Raw genomic sequence first — 13,986 nt, forward strand, 5'->3', positions numbered from 1 at the left:
GTAAAGGAGTACTTGGGTCCGCCCCTCTCCAGGCTCTGGCCTGGCTTCGCGCAGGCCCCGCCCCCGCGCCCCCCATCCTGGGCCGTGTCACCTGACTGAGCCGCCCGGGCTCACTGCTCCGAGAGGCGCCGAGTGCGCCTGCGCTGAGCCGTTGCTAAGGAAGCTGCGTGCGGGACACCGGGCTGCTGGGAGGAGGTTGGAGGTGGCTTAGGCCGGGCCGGGCCGGGCCGGGCCGGGCCGGGCCGGGGCCGGGCCGGGCCGCGCCGGGGAGGGGACTAGGTGGAGAGCTGCGGGGGAGGAGGTGGGCGGGCCTTCTTCACTTTGGGGTGCACATCCGGGGCTATCCGGGAGCCTCGCAGAGTCCTCGGGTGCCAGACGGCAGCCTCGTGTTGGCCCCGGCCCGCGCACGGTAGCGGTAGCGGGGGCGGGGGCGGGTGGGAGGGGGGTGGTGGAGGCGGTGATCCTGAGCCGAGGCTGCTCCAGGCCTCGCACGATCCCCAGAGAAGAGGGAGCCCCCAGCCCACGGGGATCTCCCCTCCAGGGCCCAGGCACTCCTGACCGGGCTTCCTGGAGGAGCTGAGCCTTGAGTGGGCTCTTAGGGCTGGGGGCTCCAGCGCTCCCCCAAGCTGAGGGAGGAGAGGGCATGTGGTGGCCCCAGATCGGAGCCTGGAATGCTACTTGCCAAGGCCGAGAGGGCTTCCTGGAGGAGGTGGCATAAGCGCTTCTCTTTGAGGGGAAGCCCCCAAGGGGTGCGTATGGTTGTGTGTCCATGTGTGGGCATCCTGGAGGAGGGGGCTTGGGGCTCTGAGGACTCCCTGGAAAAGGCTGCCCAAACTCAAAGTGAGAAGGTGAACGTGAGGAGCAGGGGCTGGGGGTGGGAAGAAGCCTTTAGGAAGTGCAGGGAGCTCAATGCTTTACCAAGGTGAGGCCAAAGGTCCCTTAGAAGCAGCGTGCTTGGAATTGGAGTTAGCCAGGAGACCAGTGCAAAAGAGGAATGGCAACACCATGTGACTAGTGGAGGCTCCAAGCTCGCAGCTGGGGAGAGGGCCTTGAAGGAAGTCCTGGAGAGACAGCACGCTCCACTTGGGAAGCCTGGGGAGTCACTGGGCTCGCTCCCTTCTTCCACAAGCTGGACCATGGACCAGTACAACATCCTGGGCCGAATAGGTGAAGGGGCCCATGGCATCATCTTGAAGGCCAAGCATGTAGAGGTAAGTGGGGACCAGGCTGGTGCAGGAAGCAATCCGTGGCCCTTGTGAAGAAATCCTCTGGAGGCTCCTCCAGCCTGGCCTCTCTTCTCTTTGTCTGCCTCTTGTCTCTCGCTGTCTCCCTCCTTTCTCCATCTTTCTCCTCCCATATTCCTTTCTCTCCCTCCTTCCTTTCTGTTCCCTTTCTCCTTTTCACTTCTTTTTCTCTCTGTCTGGCTCTCCCCTCGATGTCTCACTCTTCTCCTCTCCTTTCCATCCCTCCTCCCCTCTTTCGTTCCCTGTCTCCCTTTCTTCCCCTGCTTCTTTCTCTCTTGTTTTCTCTTCTTTGCCCACGTTTGCCTTTGTCTCTCCATTCTCCCTTTGGCCCTTTGTCTCCCTTCATGGGTTCCCTGGGCCCTCTCCTCTCTTCTTCTCTCGGTTGGTGTTTTCCTGCATCCAGCCGTCATCCCCGTGTGGCTGATTCACTGCCATCTCTAGCTGCCATCGGTATATCCCCTCTAACTGCCTGCTGGCCCCCTGGATGCCCTCTGGACCTCTTCAGCTAAAACAGCCTATTATGATCTTCCAAGCTCTCCCTGCCCTCAGTTCTTCTGAGCATCTTTATTTCTGGCCTTCGAACCCTTAGTCACTGGTCCAGTCTTGTCATTTCCACCTCCACAACATCTCTCCCCTGCCACTGTCCCCACCTGGGCTAATGGCCTGCTTACTGTTGCTGGTGGGGGGAGGGGAGGGGAGGAGGCGGATGCTCTGCCTGCCCCGCTTGTCTCCCCCAACTCCAGTCCCCTCTCCGTTCAGCCACCAAAGGGCTTTTCCTAAAGAGCATATCTGACCACGTCCCCCTCCTGCTCAGTCGACTCCAGAGGCTTCCCGTTACCTCCAACATCAAATCCCAAACGCTCAGGCCTTCAGAGCCTTTCACAGCAACCTGTTCCCCCTTCCTCCCAGGCTTTCTGTTTGTGTCTGAGCTCCAGCCCAGCCTCCTCCATGGGCAGAAGCTGTGGCTCTCCCTTCTTCCTCCCTGGGGCCTTTCCTCAGCCCCCCAGGGATCAATGCCTCTGTCTCCACCCTTGAAGTGACCCCATACTTACTTCATATACACTCGCTAGCTATGAAATCATCTAGGCACTTGGTTCGTTTTCTCTCTGTAGAATGTGTAAACCCAGAGAGGCCAGGGATGAGTTTGGTTTTGTCCAGGTTTTGCTAGGGCTCAGCATGGCACCAGCTATACATGTAGACCTTAGTAAATACTTTTTGAATGGTAGAAGATCTGGTTTCTTGGATTAGTGGCGTGGTGCATAGAGTGCCGGCCAGACCTGGAGTCAGAAATCTTTCTGAGTTCCATTCTGGCCTCAGACGCTTCCTAGCTGTGTGACTCTGGGCAAGTCGCTTCACCCTGCTTGCCTCAGTTTCCTCATCTGTAAAATGAGCTGGAGAAGGACATAGCAAACCACTCCAGCATCTTTGCCCAGAAAACCCCAAATGGGGTCACGAAGAATTGGACGCGACTTAACAACAACGAACTGGTTTCTCAGCCTTTTTGTCTCTCTCCATCAGTCTTTGTACTTTCCTCTGGTTCTGCCTGTCTGCTGCATACAAGCCCTTCTCCTTGACTGCCTGCCTCAGTCTCCCCCGTGTCTGGGTGTGTCTTTCTTTCCTAGACGGGGGAGACAGTGGCTCTAAAGAAGGTTGCCTTGCGGCGGCTGGAGGATGGGATCCCCAACCAGGCCCTGCGGGAGATCAAGGCTCTCCAGGAGATTGAGGACAACCAGTATGTAAGTCATTCCTTCCACTTCCCTGTCTGGCCCTCTGTTTGCTCATCCGATTCCTTCCAATGCTAGATCGGGGCTCTTGTGATCAGTGAGCTCCAGAGAAGACGTTTAGATGATCTCGGGGAAGCTTCCCCAGCCCCAAGGATGATCTCGAAGCAGTGTTAGCTCTTGGGGTTCCTTGTGGGTTCAAAGTGGGCAGGAGAGGTTGGGTTTGGTGAATTCTTAAGCACCTTTGAATCCGTGCCCTCATTCTGGAACTGGAGCTGGTTGGAAAGTGACAATGTCTAAGCATACATTTGCCTGTTTTCCCCATTCCATAAAATGAGCCAGAGAAGTGGGGAAGGAGGGCACGGATTGAATGTTCCCTGGCCATCTTGGGAAGGCTTCCTATGCTCGGCTTCTGCCCTCATCTCTCCAAAGTGGCCTTTGCCCAGTGGCCTGGTCTCTCTGGAGCCGCGGAGGCTCTTTTCTTCTCTCCTCTCCTGTCTCCCCGCATTCTCCTCCTGCCTCTCTGCTTCTCAGGCTCCTTTGCTGCATCACCATCATCATAGGTAGGATTTCTACAGCACCTACTGTGTGCCAGGCACTGGACTAAGCACTTGACTTGATCCTCATGACAACCCTGTTCTTATTCTCATTGTACAGTTGGGGAAACTGAGGCAGGCAGCAGTGCAGTGACTTGCCTGAGGTCACACATGTCTGAGGCTGGATTGGAACTCAGGTCTTTTTGACTCAAGGCCACGTAGCCATGGGTGACGCCGAAAGCTCTGTCCTGGGCCCTTGGCTCTTTCTGCACCCTCTCACTTGACGAGCTCATCACTTCTCTTGGATTCAGTGACCATGCTCAGATGTATGTCACCAGCCCTGGCCTCTCTCCTCATCTCTGGGCCTCCGCCATCCTCCTGGCCTCTCTGCCTTCCTGGAAGCCAGTGCCTGATGGAGCGAGCTGAGCCTTCCGTTTGGCATTTCGCCCGTTCCATGGCCTCCTTTTCCTTCTGGCCTCTGGGTGGCCTCCTCACTTGTGGCCTCCCCTTCTCGAAGGCAGGGACTTTGGTCTCACCTCCCTTCGTATCCCCAGCGCTCAGCACACAGTGGGCACTTAATACATGCTGCTTGAGCTAACGGACCATTTCCAAACACCTTTTGCTTTGCTTCAGTTTCTCCTGTTCTATGAATTGAGTCAATGTGCACACACTGGTGTTGGAGGAGGTGGAAAGGGTTAAGAGAACAAGCAATTATTAAGTGCCTACTAAGTGAGTCATTCACAGTTATTTTCTCACGAGACCCTCACAACCACCTTCAGACGTCGGTGCTATGATGATCCCCATTTTACAACTGAGAAAACTGAGGCAGTGAAGTGACTTGCCCAGGGTCATACAGCCAATAAGTGCCTGGGGCTAGATTTTGAGACCCAACCTTCTATCCACAGCATCACCTAGCTGCAAAGAGGCCCTTGCCTTAGTTTCCCTTATCCTGTGAAAGGGTTAGGCCTAGGTTGGGTAGTCAGTCTCTAAACATCCCATGAAGCATGTGGCACTTTCATGCCTTGGCTTCTCTCATCTTGTGAAATGAGTTTGTGGACACAGTGACCTCCAAGCACCCTTGAATGGGGGCCCAGGTGGGACAATCTCGAAGCCCTCTCAAGCCTCATGTTTTCCCCATCCTAGGAAAGAGGAGTTTGGGCTCAGGTTTGACCAGATGATCCAGCAACACTTTCTGGCCTCAGTTTCCCCTACAGAATGAAAGAACTTTGGTGGCAGGAGGGCTTAGGATGCAGTGATCCCTTGTGCCTTGATTTCCTACCTTCTATAAAATTCTCTAAGTACCCTTATCAGGTGTCCTGGCACCCACAGGTGGTGAAGTTGAAGGCTGTGTTCCCGCATGGAGCAGGCTTCGTCCTGGCTTTTGAGTTCATGCTTTCTGACCTGTCTGAGGTCATCCGGCATGGGAAGTGGCCTCTGGCCCCAGCTCAGGTTAAAGCGTACATGCAAATGCTGCTCAAGGGTGTAGCCTTCTGCCACGCCAACAACATTGTACACCGGGTACGAATACCCAGAGGGCCAGTGCCCGAGCCTTTTGGGGGAGGGGGAGCTGGGATGGGGATGGGTGGGGCCGGGGGTGGGGGGGCTCAGTCGAGCCTTGGCAAGGGGGCTAGACGTTGGGCCTTAAACTTCTTCCTTCCTTTCTTCTTTCCTTCCTTCCTTCCTCCCTCCTTTTCTCCTTCCTTTCCTTCCTCCCCGCTTCCTCTTTCTTTCCTTCCTTCCTCCCTCCCTCCCTCCCTTCCTCCCTTCCTTCCCCAGGACCTGAAGCCAGCTAACCTGCTCATTAGCTCCTCGGGCCAACTGAAGATTGCAGACTTTGGCCTAGCCCGAGTCTTCTCCCATGAGGGTGACCGACTCTATAGCCACCAGGTGGCCACTAGGTACACTCCTGAGTCTGGCAGTGGGGGGGTGTAGGGTAGGCGGGGGGAACAGGCATCAGTTTCAAGCTTTGTGGTAGGAGGTGTTCCTTGGCATGTTTCTCCAACCTCATCAGAGCAGCTGCTTTTTCTCACCCTCTTGCTTGCTAATCATGTCTCCTTACTTTACTGCAGGTGGTATCGGGCTCCAGAGCTTCTCTATGGTGCCAGGCAGTACGATGAGGGTGTGGACCTGTGGTAAGGCCCTGGAAGATGGGACAAGAGTGAGAGGGCCTCGGCTGGCCGGCTCCCTGTTTGGGGTAACTGGCTCCACAAGAAGTGGGATGCCCACAACTGCCCAAACCGTATCCACTTGTGTTCACAGGGCTGTGGGCTGCATCCTCGGTGAGCTCCTGAATGGCTCCCCTCTCTTTCCTGGTGAGAATGACATTGAACAGCTCTGCTGTGTTCTCCGGGTCCTTGGGACACCCAGCCCCCAGGTGTGGCCGGTGCGTAGCAGGAGAGAGGGAGAGGAATTCTCCCACTTTGCTGTTGGCAGCTCCGTCATAATAATAATGCAATAATATTCCTCTGCCCCAGGAGATAACTGAACTCCCAGATTACAACAAGATCTCATTCAAGGAGCAGCTGCCCCTGCCCCTGGATGAGGTGCTGCCCGATGCTTCTCCCCAAGCCCTACGGCTCCTTAGCAGCTTTCTGATCTATCCCCCTCGCCATCGGATCCCGGCTGATCAGGTATCCTTCTTTCCCCTCGGGGGCACCCCTGGGCCCGACCTGCAATGCAATGTCAGACATTTATGACATGCCAGCTCCCCCCATCGTCATCCAGATATTTACTGTGCACACTGGGAGTCATGTGCGTACAAATGGTCATTAAACTCCTGCTGCGTGCAAGGCCCTAACCTATGGGAGCCTGTCAGAGAGCCCTGCAGGAGCCCCCATGGTCAGGGGGGCGGCAAGGGAGCGGTTAGGCCCGTGGGCAAGAGAAAAACCAGGAGCCCAAGCTGTAGAAACCAAGGGAGGGGAGACTGTCCAGGAAGGAGAGATGAAGTGGAGAGATCAAGGAGAAGACTGATTTGGCAGTCTGGGAGAGGATGGTTTCCACCACATTGTGAGGGACTGAGGGATAAACTTTGTAACCTTTGGAGTGTGGGGAGATCCCAAAGGAGCTCTAGATATCTGAGGAGATGGGCCAGGAAGGAGAAATTCCATGTGAGTGACCTGGGAACATCTGAAGCAGGGTGGGAGAGGAGATGCCCTAGTGGGCTTTGTGAAGTGTGGAGAAAAAGATGGGAGGGAGCTCCCCAAAGATAGCACCAACTAGGGAGTGAGAGAAGTGGAGGGGGATGGGAGTTGTGGGAAAGGCACAGTGCACACGAGAGAGCAGCCCCTGTTGGCATGGCTGGGGAAGGAAGAGTGGAGGTGGTGTTGGGGGGAGCCTTGTTTCAAGGTCAAGCAAAGAGCCCAAAGGGGTTTGAGGCCAGAGGCCAATGGGTGCTGAACTTGGGGCTTACAGAGAGGCCTGTGAGGGCGCACAGTGTGAACAGGGCAAGAGCTGAAGCTGAGAAATACTGCGAGGAGGCACCCAAGGCCAGGGCCAGGGGGAGGGGCTGCCCGCTGACTTGTCTTTTCCACTGGGATTGGCTGCAATGGGGCACCATTTGTCACTATTCTTGTGACTCATGGGGGAGTGTGGAGGTGTAGATAACGAGCAGAACTGTTAAGGAAGGCCCCCACCCCCACCCCGCCCCTCGGACACTTTGGTTGAGGCCCTGCAGCTCCAGCTAGGCCTCCTGCTCTGTCTGTGTCTGGGGAATAACAACTACCCCCACCCCCACCAAAGCCCTAGACACCCTCTTAGAAAGACGCATTGGCTGGTGGATGAATTGGGTGGCAACCTCAAGGCAAGGCAAAGGGGTGCCCCGGCCCCCTGGCCAAGGGAACTTGGGCTGAGACCCCAGGAGCACTGGCCAGCAAAGATGGAAAGAGGAGGTAAAAGGTGCTTTGAGATCAGAAGAGGAAGGGTAGACTTCTGGTTTTAGGGTGACAAAATAGCATTTTAGCAGAGAGGCACTGAATTGACAAATTATCCCCAGAAGAGAAATGAATTGATTTGATTTGATTTGATACAGTGGGAAGGGCTCTTGGCCCTGCAGCCCTGGGTTCCAATTCTGCCTCTTATTAGGACTACCTGGGTGCCCTTGGGCAGGTCTCCCATGGTCCTGGGCTTCAGTTTCCTCAGCAATAGCCCCCATAGAGGCCAGTGCTTTGCTCACCTCCAGATGCTCAAATAAGGTAACTCAGGCTAGACCCCCAAAGGTTGGGCCAGCTCCAGGCCCTTTAGTGGGCCTGCTTTAATGAACAGAGAAGGATAGTTCTTCATCTGTCCCTTCAGCATGAGTCTGACTGATGTCTAACTCAATCTTGTTTAATGCCCTTAGGGGGCCTGCTTTAATGAACAGATAAAAATTGCTTACTGTCCGAATGTTTGAATGTCTCCTTCACTCAAGCCAGCAGAGGGGAGAAGCCTGGTCTGTGGATACCTTTGAGGAACATACGCCCCTTGTTTCTTTTTAAGTGAGCCCAGTACTTGATAAAAATCTACCGACTCGCCACAGTGCTCAAAGGGGAACTGTTTCTCCTCCTTCTCACTGCCCCCCTTGCCCCCCCACCCCACCCCCCCACCCCCCGTTTTTGGCGTCGAGTGAATTCAGCCAAGCCTTCGTTTCAAGGAAAACGGTGCCCATTGGGGGGACTGAAAAGGGACAAAGCCAGGGATCTAGGGGTGAGGCAGGACTGGGCTGGGTTGGGCCACCCCTTCTTACTCCCCCCACATCCCCACAGGCCCTGCTACATGAGTACTTCTTCAGAACCCCGCTGCCAGCCCACCCCTCAGAGCTGCCCATTCCACAGCGTGGGGGGGGGGCCCGGCTCCAAGGCCCGACCAGGTCCTCCTCATGTCCACGACTTCAGGGTAGAGCAGCCCCTGGCTGAGTCGTTGCCAGATCCGGAGTTGATTCGGCCCTACCTCCCGGAGGGATGAGCCTCCCACTGCCCTGGCCTCCACCCAGCTCTGCCTGGCCCCAAGAGATTGCCTTATCTGGGCACTCCCAGCTGCTCCCCCTGGCCTTCCTGCGGCCAGGGTGGGAGGGGACTCAGGCGTCCGGCTTCCCTCCCTCTGGAGGTTCAGGAGAACAGACTTCTAACCTTGGCTGTGCCTCAGTTTCCCTAATAACAATAAACACTACCTTGGACTCCAAAGGCAGGGTCAATGGGAATATTCAGAGTGACTGGAAGTGGGAAGGAGGCCTCAGTTTTCCCAGCTGTGAGCTGGGCTTGATGATTCCCACCTGTCCTGCCCTCCCTCAGAGCAGAGGGACCAAGGTGTTACTTTTTTTTTTTGGGGGGGGAGAAGAAGATATGAATTTCCCTGTCACACAGGGGCAGAAAGCAGGGGGTGAGGGGTATAGACAGGGCCAGGGAGGCCCCAGTATCCGCTCTCTTCTTTCCCCCAACCTCCTGTGGGGCTGCTAGTTGCCTCAACCCCAACAACCGAGGTCCGGCCCTCCATCTGATAAGACTTATCAGCAGGCCCCAGCCTTGGCCCAGCAGGGAGCTGGTGTAAGTGGGGGTGGGGGGAGGAAGGGAGGGTGTCCCTCATCTTCCCTGACATCTTAGTTTGGGTATCTACCCCAGTGTATCCTAGGCCCTCTTCCCAGGACCTAATGGGAGACACCTCCCCCACAAAACAAAACAAAACCAAAAAAAAAAACTAAGGGAGAGTGGGGATGACAGAGAGAGAAATGGAGAGATAGTGGAAGGGTTACATATGAGATCCAGGACTAAGGAGAAATTGAGACCAGGCATCCCTGAGGGGCCAGAGAAGGGAAAGGAAAAGCCCCAGGTCCAGGGCTTGGAGGGACAGTGCTCTAAAGGAATGGAGACTGAGACCCTGAGGGAAAGGAAGCTAAAGGTGGGGCCGAGGTAAGGGACCAGGAGAGAAATGCATGGAGAACCAGGGTCTTGGTTGGCTGCTGCCATGGCTGTTGGCCAGTGGGGGAGGTCTGTGATGGGCGGGCGAGGAAGGTGTCCCCAGTCATCTAAGCCATGCTCGGGCACTGGTGCCAGCAGGGGGCGGTCCCAAGGCTGGGCCCCATCTCCCCCCCCCCCGGCCCCGCCCGTAGCCACAGCAGGAGGGGGGTGTGAGGGAGGGAGACAGCGTTGTCTTGGTCGCAGCCTGGACCCTGAGGAGATCCAAGAGAGACTGCCCCCCCCAGCCTCAACACCTGCTCAGGTCAGTGCCTCCAAGCCCTCTGAACCCCCATTTCAGGAGGGCTTGAGCCCTGTCTCTAATTATCCCAAACCCCTAACCCTGTACCTCTGAGTTACCCTCGTAAGCTTGAACCCCAAGCTGGGTCTCCCCCAACCTTCCTTCTGTTCTCTCCCTTAATTCTCTCTGCCCTTCCAACCTTATCTCTCATCCCTCTTCCAGCCCCATACCTCAGCCCCCCTCAAATTACATCTTTGAGGGGCCCCAATCTGTCAGCCCCCAAAGGCTCCTAATTCTGTCTCCAAGGATCCTGAGCCCCATCTCTGATCCTGTCCTGGCTGAGGGTCTTTGGCTCTGATTTCCTCTTCAAAACCAACCCCATATCTGATGCCCCCAATTCCTCTAAAATAAAAATAAAAGCCATTCTTTAAGGGTGGACCATACCTGGCTGGCCTTGGCCAGACCTGGCTGGGCTGGGCCAAGCTGGGCTAGGAACTGGCTGCCTGGCTTGGGCTTGGAACCGCCTGCCTGGAGTTCCCAGGCCTGCTGGGAACACACTAGCCCCAGGCGGCTAATAAGAGGTTTTCATATCCCCCAGCCCTGAGATAAGGGTTATCTCTGCATTGGGGTGATAACTGGGGGTAGGAGCTCCCACTCTGGGCCTGGAGGGGATGAGAAACAGGCAAAGAAGGGTGAGGGGAGGGCGAAAGACTAGAAGAGAAAAGAAAAATGGGGGGGGCACACAGACTGATTAGAGTAGGGAGGGCTGGGTAAGAAGGAGCCTGAGGGAATGATGAGCCCCGATCTAGTCTACCCCTTTCCTTATTCTCTACCTCCCTGGAGCCAAAATAACCCCCCAATCTTTAGCCTCCAGTTGCCCAAGCATACATATATATATATGTGTGTATATATAATATGTATGTGTGTGTGTGTGTGTGTGTGCACGTGCACGCCCCCCCCCACACACACACACATGCATGGCTCAGCACATTCTGTGTGTGAAACCCAAGGCTCTGAGCCCAGGAGTGCCCACTTAGTTGGGTTAGGGGGCCCAGACCATGGCCCCTCTGCTGGGCCATGGGCCTATCTAAGGACCAAGCTTAGGAAAATCTCTTGGGGCTGACAGTCCTGCCCCCCCCCCCTCAGGGAGGCACCACTGTCCCTGTTTCTGCTGCCACCACCTGGGAGGCCCCATGGATTTCCCACCTGGCCTGGGGGAGCCAGAGGCCCTGGTCCCTTTTGCTGAGCCTACCTTGCTGCCCTCATCGGCCTCTGTCAGTGCTACTGAAGAGCCGGGACTCTTCTTCCAAGGGCCTGAGGGGGCCGATACCACCAGTGCTGCTGCCACACTGTCCTACTACCATCGGGGAACAGCCGCTGATGCTTACAGACACTCACCAGGTATCCTGTGGGGGAGGCCTTTGGGGCACCATTTTGTCTATCCCTATGGTTGTGGAGTGGTACCAGTGATGCCAGCTAATGAATTACATTCTGGAATATTTATAAAAGCACTTAACACAGTGCCTGGCACATAGTAGGTGCTATAAAGATGTTTCTTCCCTTCCCTGTTACCGCTTGGCCTCAATCTTCCATACATGGTATTGACCACCCTTCCTCCCCCTCTCCCCAGGTTAGATTGGGGTTAAGCAAGCCTTCATTTAATGGACGGTGTTCTGAGCTAAGCTGGGAGGCAGGTCCAGTGGAGACAGAATGCTGCGTTTGGAGAGCAGTTAGCAGTTTAGGTGGCTCGGATGGTTGATAGCAGGAAGGGGAGCTCCCAGACAAGTCAGCTAGGGACACGGAGGGTTTTTAATGCCAGCCGTAGGAGTTTACTTACTAGCCTACAGAGCAAGGAGTGACATGGGCAGAGCAGAAAGTTTATTGGGCAGCTAAGAAGAAGGACTGGAGAGAGGAGAGGCTTGAGGCTGGGATACCCATTAGAAGGCTGGGGTGGTAATGGTCTGAAGTGAGGAGTGCTATTAGGGCCTAAATAGAGGTATTAACTGTCTGAGAGTAGAGGGGAAGAGATGGATTGATTCCCAGGGGACAAATCAGCAACTGCTTGGCTAGGAGGAGTGAGGGAGAGAAGTCAGTGTTGAGGATGAGACTGTAGCTGTGAAGAAATGACCATGCCTTCAAAGGGAATAAGGAAGCTTGGAAGGGAGAACATGAGCTCTGTTTTGGACGTGTTGATGCTTACGGCATGTGCGGGTGGACAAAGCTGGCCAGCCATGTAGTTGGCAGTATGGGACTACAGCTCAGGAGGATTCCGGCTGAGGTGGCTGGATCTGGGAGTCATCTGCCTAGAGGTGAACTGTACCCAGGGAGCAAATGAGATCACTTGGGGGAAAGCCAAGAGAGAAGTGGGTAGATCACCCAGGGGACGGGGAATGAGCCAGTGAAGGAGACAGAGAAGGAACAGTCAGACTGGGGGAGGAGAACCAGGACCGAGCCAAAGGAGGAGAGAACGTTGATGAGAAAGGGGTGGGAGACAATGTCCAAAAACTGCAGAGAGATCTGGAGTGCTTAGGGCTGAGAAAAGGCCATTGGCTTGTACGGGTAGGGGAGATTGCTGGGAACAGTGAGCAGCTATTTGCAAACTTGCGGATTTCCTTCTGCTCTTAAAAGTCATTGAGCTTTGATGTGGGTTATAGTTATGGCTACTTACCTTCTTAGAAATGAAAACATCTTCGCACCGTTAGGGAATTGGATTGTCCTGGATCCCCTGAGCTCAAAGAATTAGAGTGAGAGGTAGCTGCGGGTTGGTGGCCAGATGGTGGGGTGAGGAGCTGGTGGCATGAGACACAGGAGCCTGTTCATGGAGATTTTTAATTTTGTTTTGGATTTATTTTTTTTTCCAGTTAACAAGTCTTTATTTTCTTTCCCACTCAACCCCACCCCCACCCCCCCACCCCACGGGAAAAGAAAAATCCAAATCAAAGGCTTGGCACAATTCTGACATTGGCCACACCCGAAGATGTGTGGCCACATGTGTTGTGTAGCTTACCTACAAGGAGGAAAAGGCAGCTTCTCTTCTGAGACCGGAGCAAAGGGCCCATGCCCTTTGAGGGGGGGGGTGGTTTAGAGAGCTCGGTCAAGTCTCTGTTGGGGTGAGGGCTGAGTCTGGGACTGAGGGAAGATGCTGGAGCAGAGAGAATTGTGATTAGATCATATGAGGTTCAGGGCACTGGCCAAGGCCATAGTACCAGTCAGTCAGTCAGTCAGTGAACAAATGCTTCTCAAGGATTAGGCATTTAATGCTGGGAGTCAGAATTGAGGAAGTCATGTTAGGGGTCCGACTGAGAGGTCCTACACCAGCAGAGACAGAGTAAATGGGGAATGGACCCCTCCCTGGATGACTTGGCCTTTCCATAACCCTGACTAGAAGTAGGCCATACTGGGGGTCTGGGGCCTGACCATCCCTCCCCCCCCCCACTCCTTACAGTGTGCCAAGTATACCCAATTCTCAACTGGATGGATGGAGGGCTTGGGGGAGCCCCATATGCAGCTGCAAGTTGGGCCTATGGTAAGGCAGGGTTGTACCCAGCCTCAGCCCTGGCCCCTACTGTTCGAGAGGCTTCCCCACAGCCAGCTCCTGAGGGCCCTGATGTGAAAGGGAGTCCAAGGGGCTTCCTGGAGACCTTGAAGACAGAGCGGCTGAGCCCAGACCTGCTCACCCTGGGTGTCCCAGCAGCTGTGGGGCCCTCCCACTACATGGCATCAAGTCCTCCTGATTTCACTACTGCTACCTTCTTCTCACCTGCTGGAAGCCCCCTCTCAGTGGCAGGTGGAGGCGGCGCCTACTCTCCAAAGCTACGTGGGGCACTTCCCCTGTCTCCCTGTGGTGAGGACCTGGCTTCAGGATGGGGGGAGAAATCCTAAGGAGGAGGAAAAGAGTTGAGGGGCTGAGCTGAGGCTCAGCTCTCACTTTCTGTCCAATTTCTTGCCTTTCCTCCCACCCAGAGGCCAGAGAGTGTGTGAACTGTGGAGCAACTGCTACCCCGCTGTGGCGTCGAGATGGCACTGGGCACTACCTGTGCAATGCTTGTGGCCTGTACCACAAGATGAATGGGCAGAACCGGCCCCTCATCCGGCCCAAGAAGCGCCTGGTGAGGAGGGAGGGCCTAGGGGACAGGAAGGCAAGGAGGGGGCAGCAGTGACCTCACCCAGCTCCCTGGGCTCTTTACAGATCGTCAGTAAGCGGGCAGGTACCCAGTGCACCAACTGCCAGACGACGACAACAACACTGTGGCGGCGCAATGCCAGCGGGGAGCCCGTGTGTAATGCTTGTGGTCTCTACTACAAGCTACACAACGTAAG

The 13,986-nt window shown here is 55.4% G+C and overlaps 1 protein-coding gene and 1 long non-coding RNA gene across 10 annotated transcripts; one reads left to right on the forward strand and one right to left on the reverse strand.

The window, feature by feature from the left end:
* The first annotated feature begins 436 nt into the window (after positions 1-436).
* On the forward strand, positions 437-13,740 carry CDK20 (cyclin dependent kinase 20). 8 transcript variants are annotated; one of them, XR_013483624.1, is made up of 10 exons: positions 437-749; positions 1,130-1,211; positions 2,867-2,980; positions 4,831-5,019; positions 5,278-5,399; positions 5,571-5,633; positions 5,761-5,884; positions 5,976-6,131; positions 7,838-7,973; positions 8,241-8,330. XR_013483624.1 is itself a non-coding variant. In XM_078147835.1 (10 exons), exons 2-10 carry the CDS (start codon positions 1,137-1,139, stop codon positions 13,277-13,279), a joined length of 1,257 nt encoding a protein of 418 aa, XP_078003961.1. In that variant the 5' UTR covers positions 437-749; positions 1,130-1,136; the 3' UTR covers positions 13,280-13,371. The 8 variants fall into 8 exon arrangements, 7 of the variants coding, with proteins under 7 accessions (XP_078003961.1, XP_078003965.1, XP_078003963.1 ...); XM_078147835.1 differs by lacking the exons at positions 7,838-7,973; positions 8,241-8,330 and adding exons at positions 10,813-11,067; positions 13,112-13,371 and having other exon boundaries at positions 5,761-5,875; XM_078147837.1 differs by lacking the exons at positions 7,838-7,973; positions 8,241-8,330 and adding exons at positions 10,813-11,067; positions 13,630-13,740 and having other exon boundaries at positions 438-749.
* LOC144454998 (uncharacterized) lies at positions 11,523-13,647 on the reverse strand. 2 transcript variants are annotated; one of them, XR_013483629.1, is made up of 4 exons: positions 13,427-13,647; positions 12,674-12,808; positions 12,335-12,478; positions 11,523-11,980 (listed from the first exon to the last, which is right to left on the reverse strand). It is a non-coding gene; the product is annotated as an uncharacterized LOC144454998 (long non-coding RNA). The 2 variants fall into 2 exon arrangements; XR_013483628.1 differs by having other exon boundaries at positions 11,523-12,478.
* Positions 13,741-13,986: the final 246 nt, after the last annotated feature.

This window comes from Phascolarctos cinereus, unplaced genomic scaffold, assembly GCF_003287225.1.
Source record: "Phascolarctos cinereus isolate Bilbo 61053 unplaced genomic scaffold, phaCin_HiC Scaffold_8;HRSCAF=390, whole genome shotgun sequence".
NCBI classification, from domain to species: domain Eukaryota; kingdom Metazoa; phylum Chordata; class Mammalia; order Diprotodontia; family Phascolarctidae; genus Phascolarctos; species Phascolarctos cinereus.

Excerpts from the sequence above, each read along its gene's own strand:
- CDK20 (XM_078147834.1), top strand. The coding sequence starts at position 1,137 with ATGGACCAGTACAACATCCTGGGCCGAATAGGTGAAGGGGCCCATGGC. Across the intron at positions 5,885-5,975 it reads CCAGCCCCCAGGTGTGGCCG|GAGATAACTGAACTCCCAGA; the intron begins GTGCGTAGCAGG and ends CCTCTGCCCCAG. Across the intron at positions 11,068-13,111 it reads TGCTTACAGACACTCACCAG|TGTGCCAAGTATACCCAATT; the intron begins GTATCCTGTGGG and ends CACTCCTTACAG.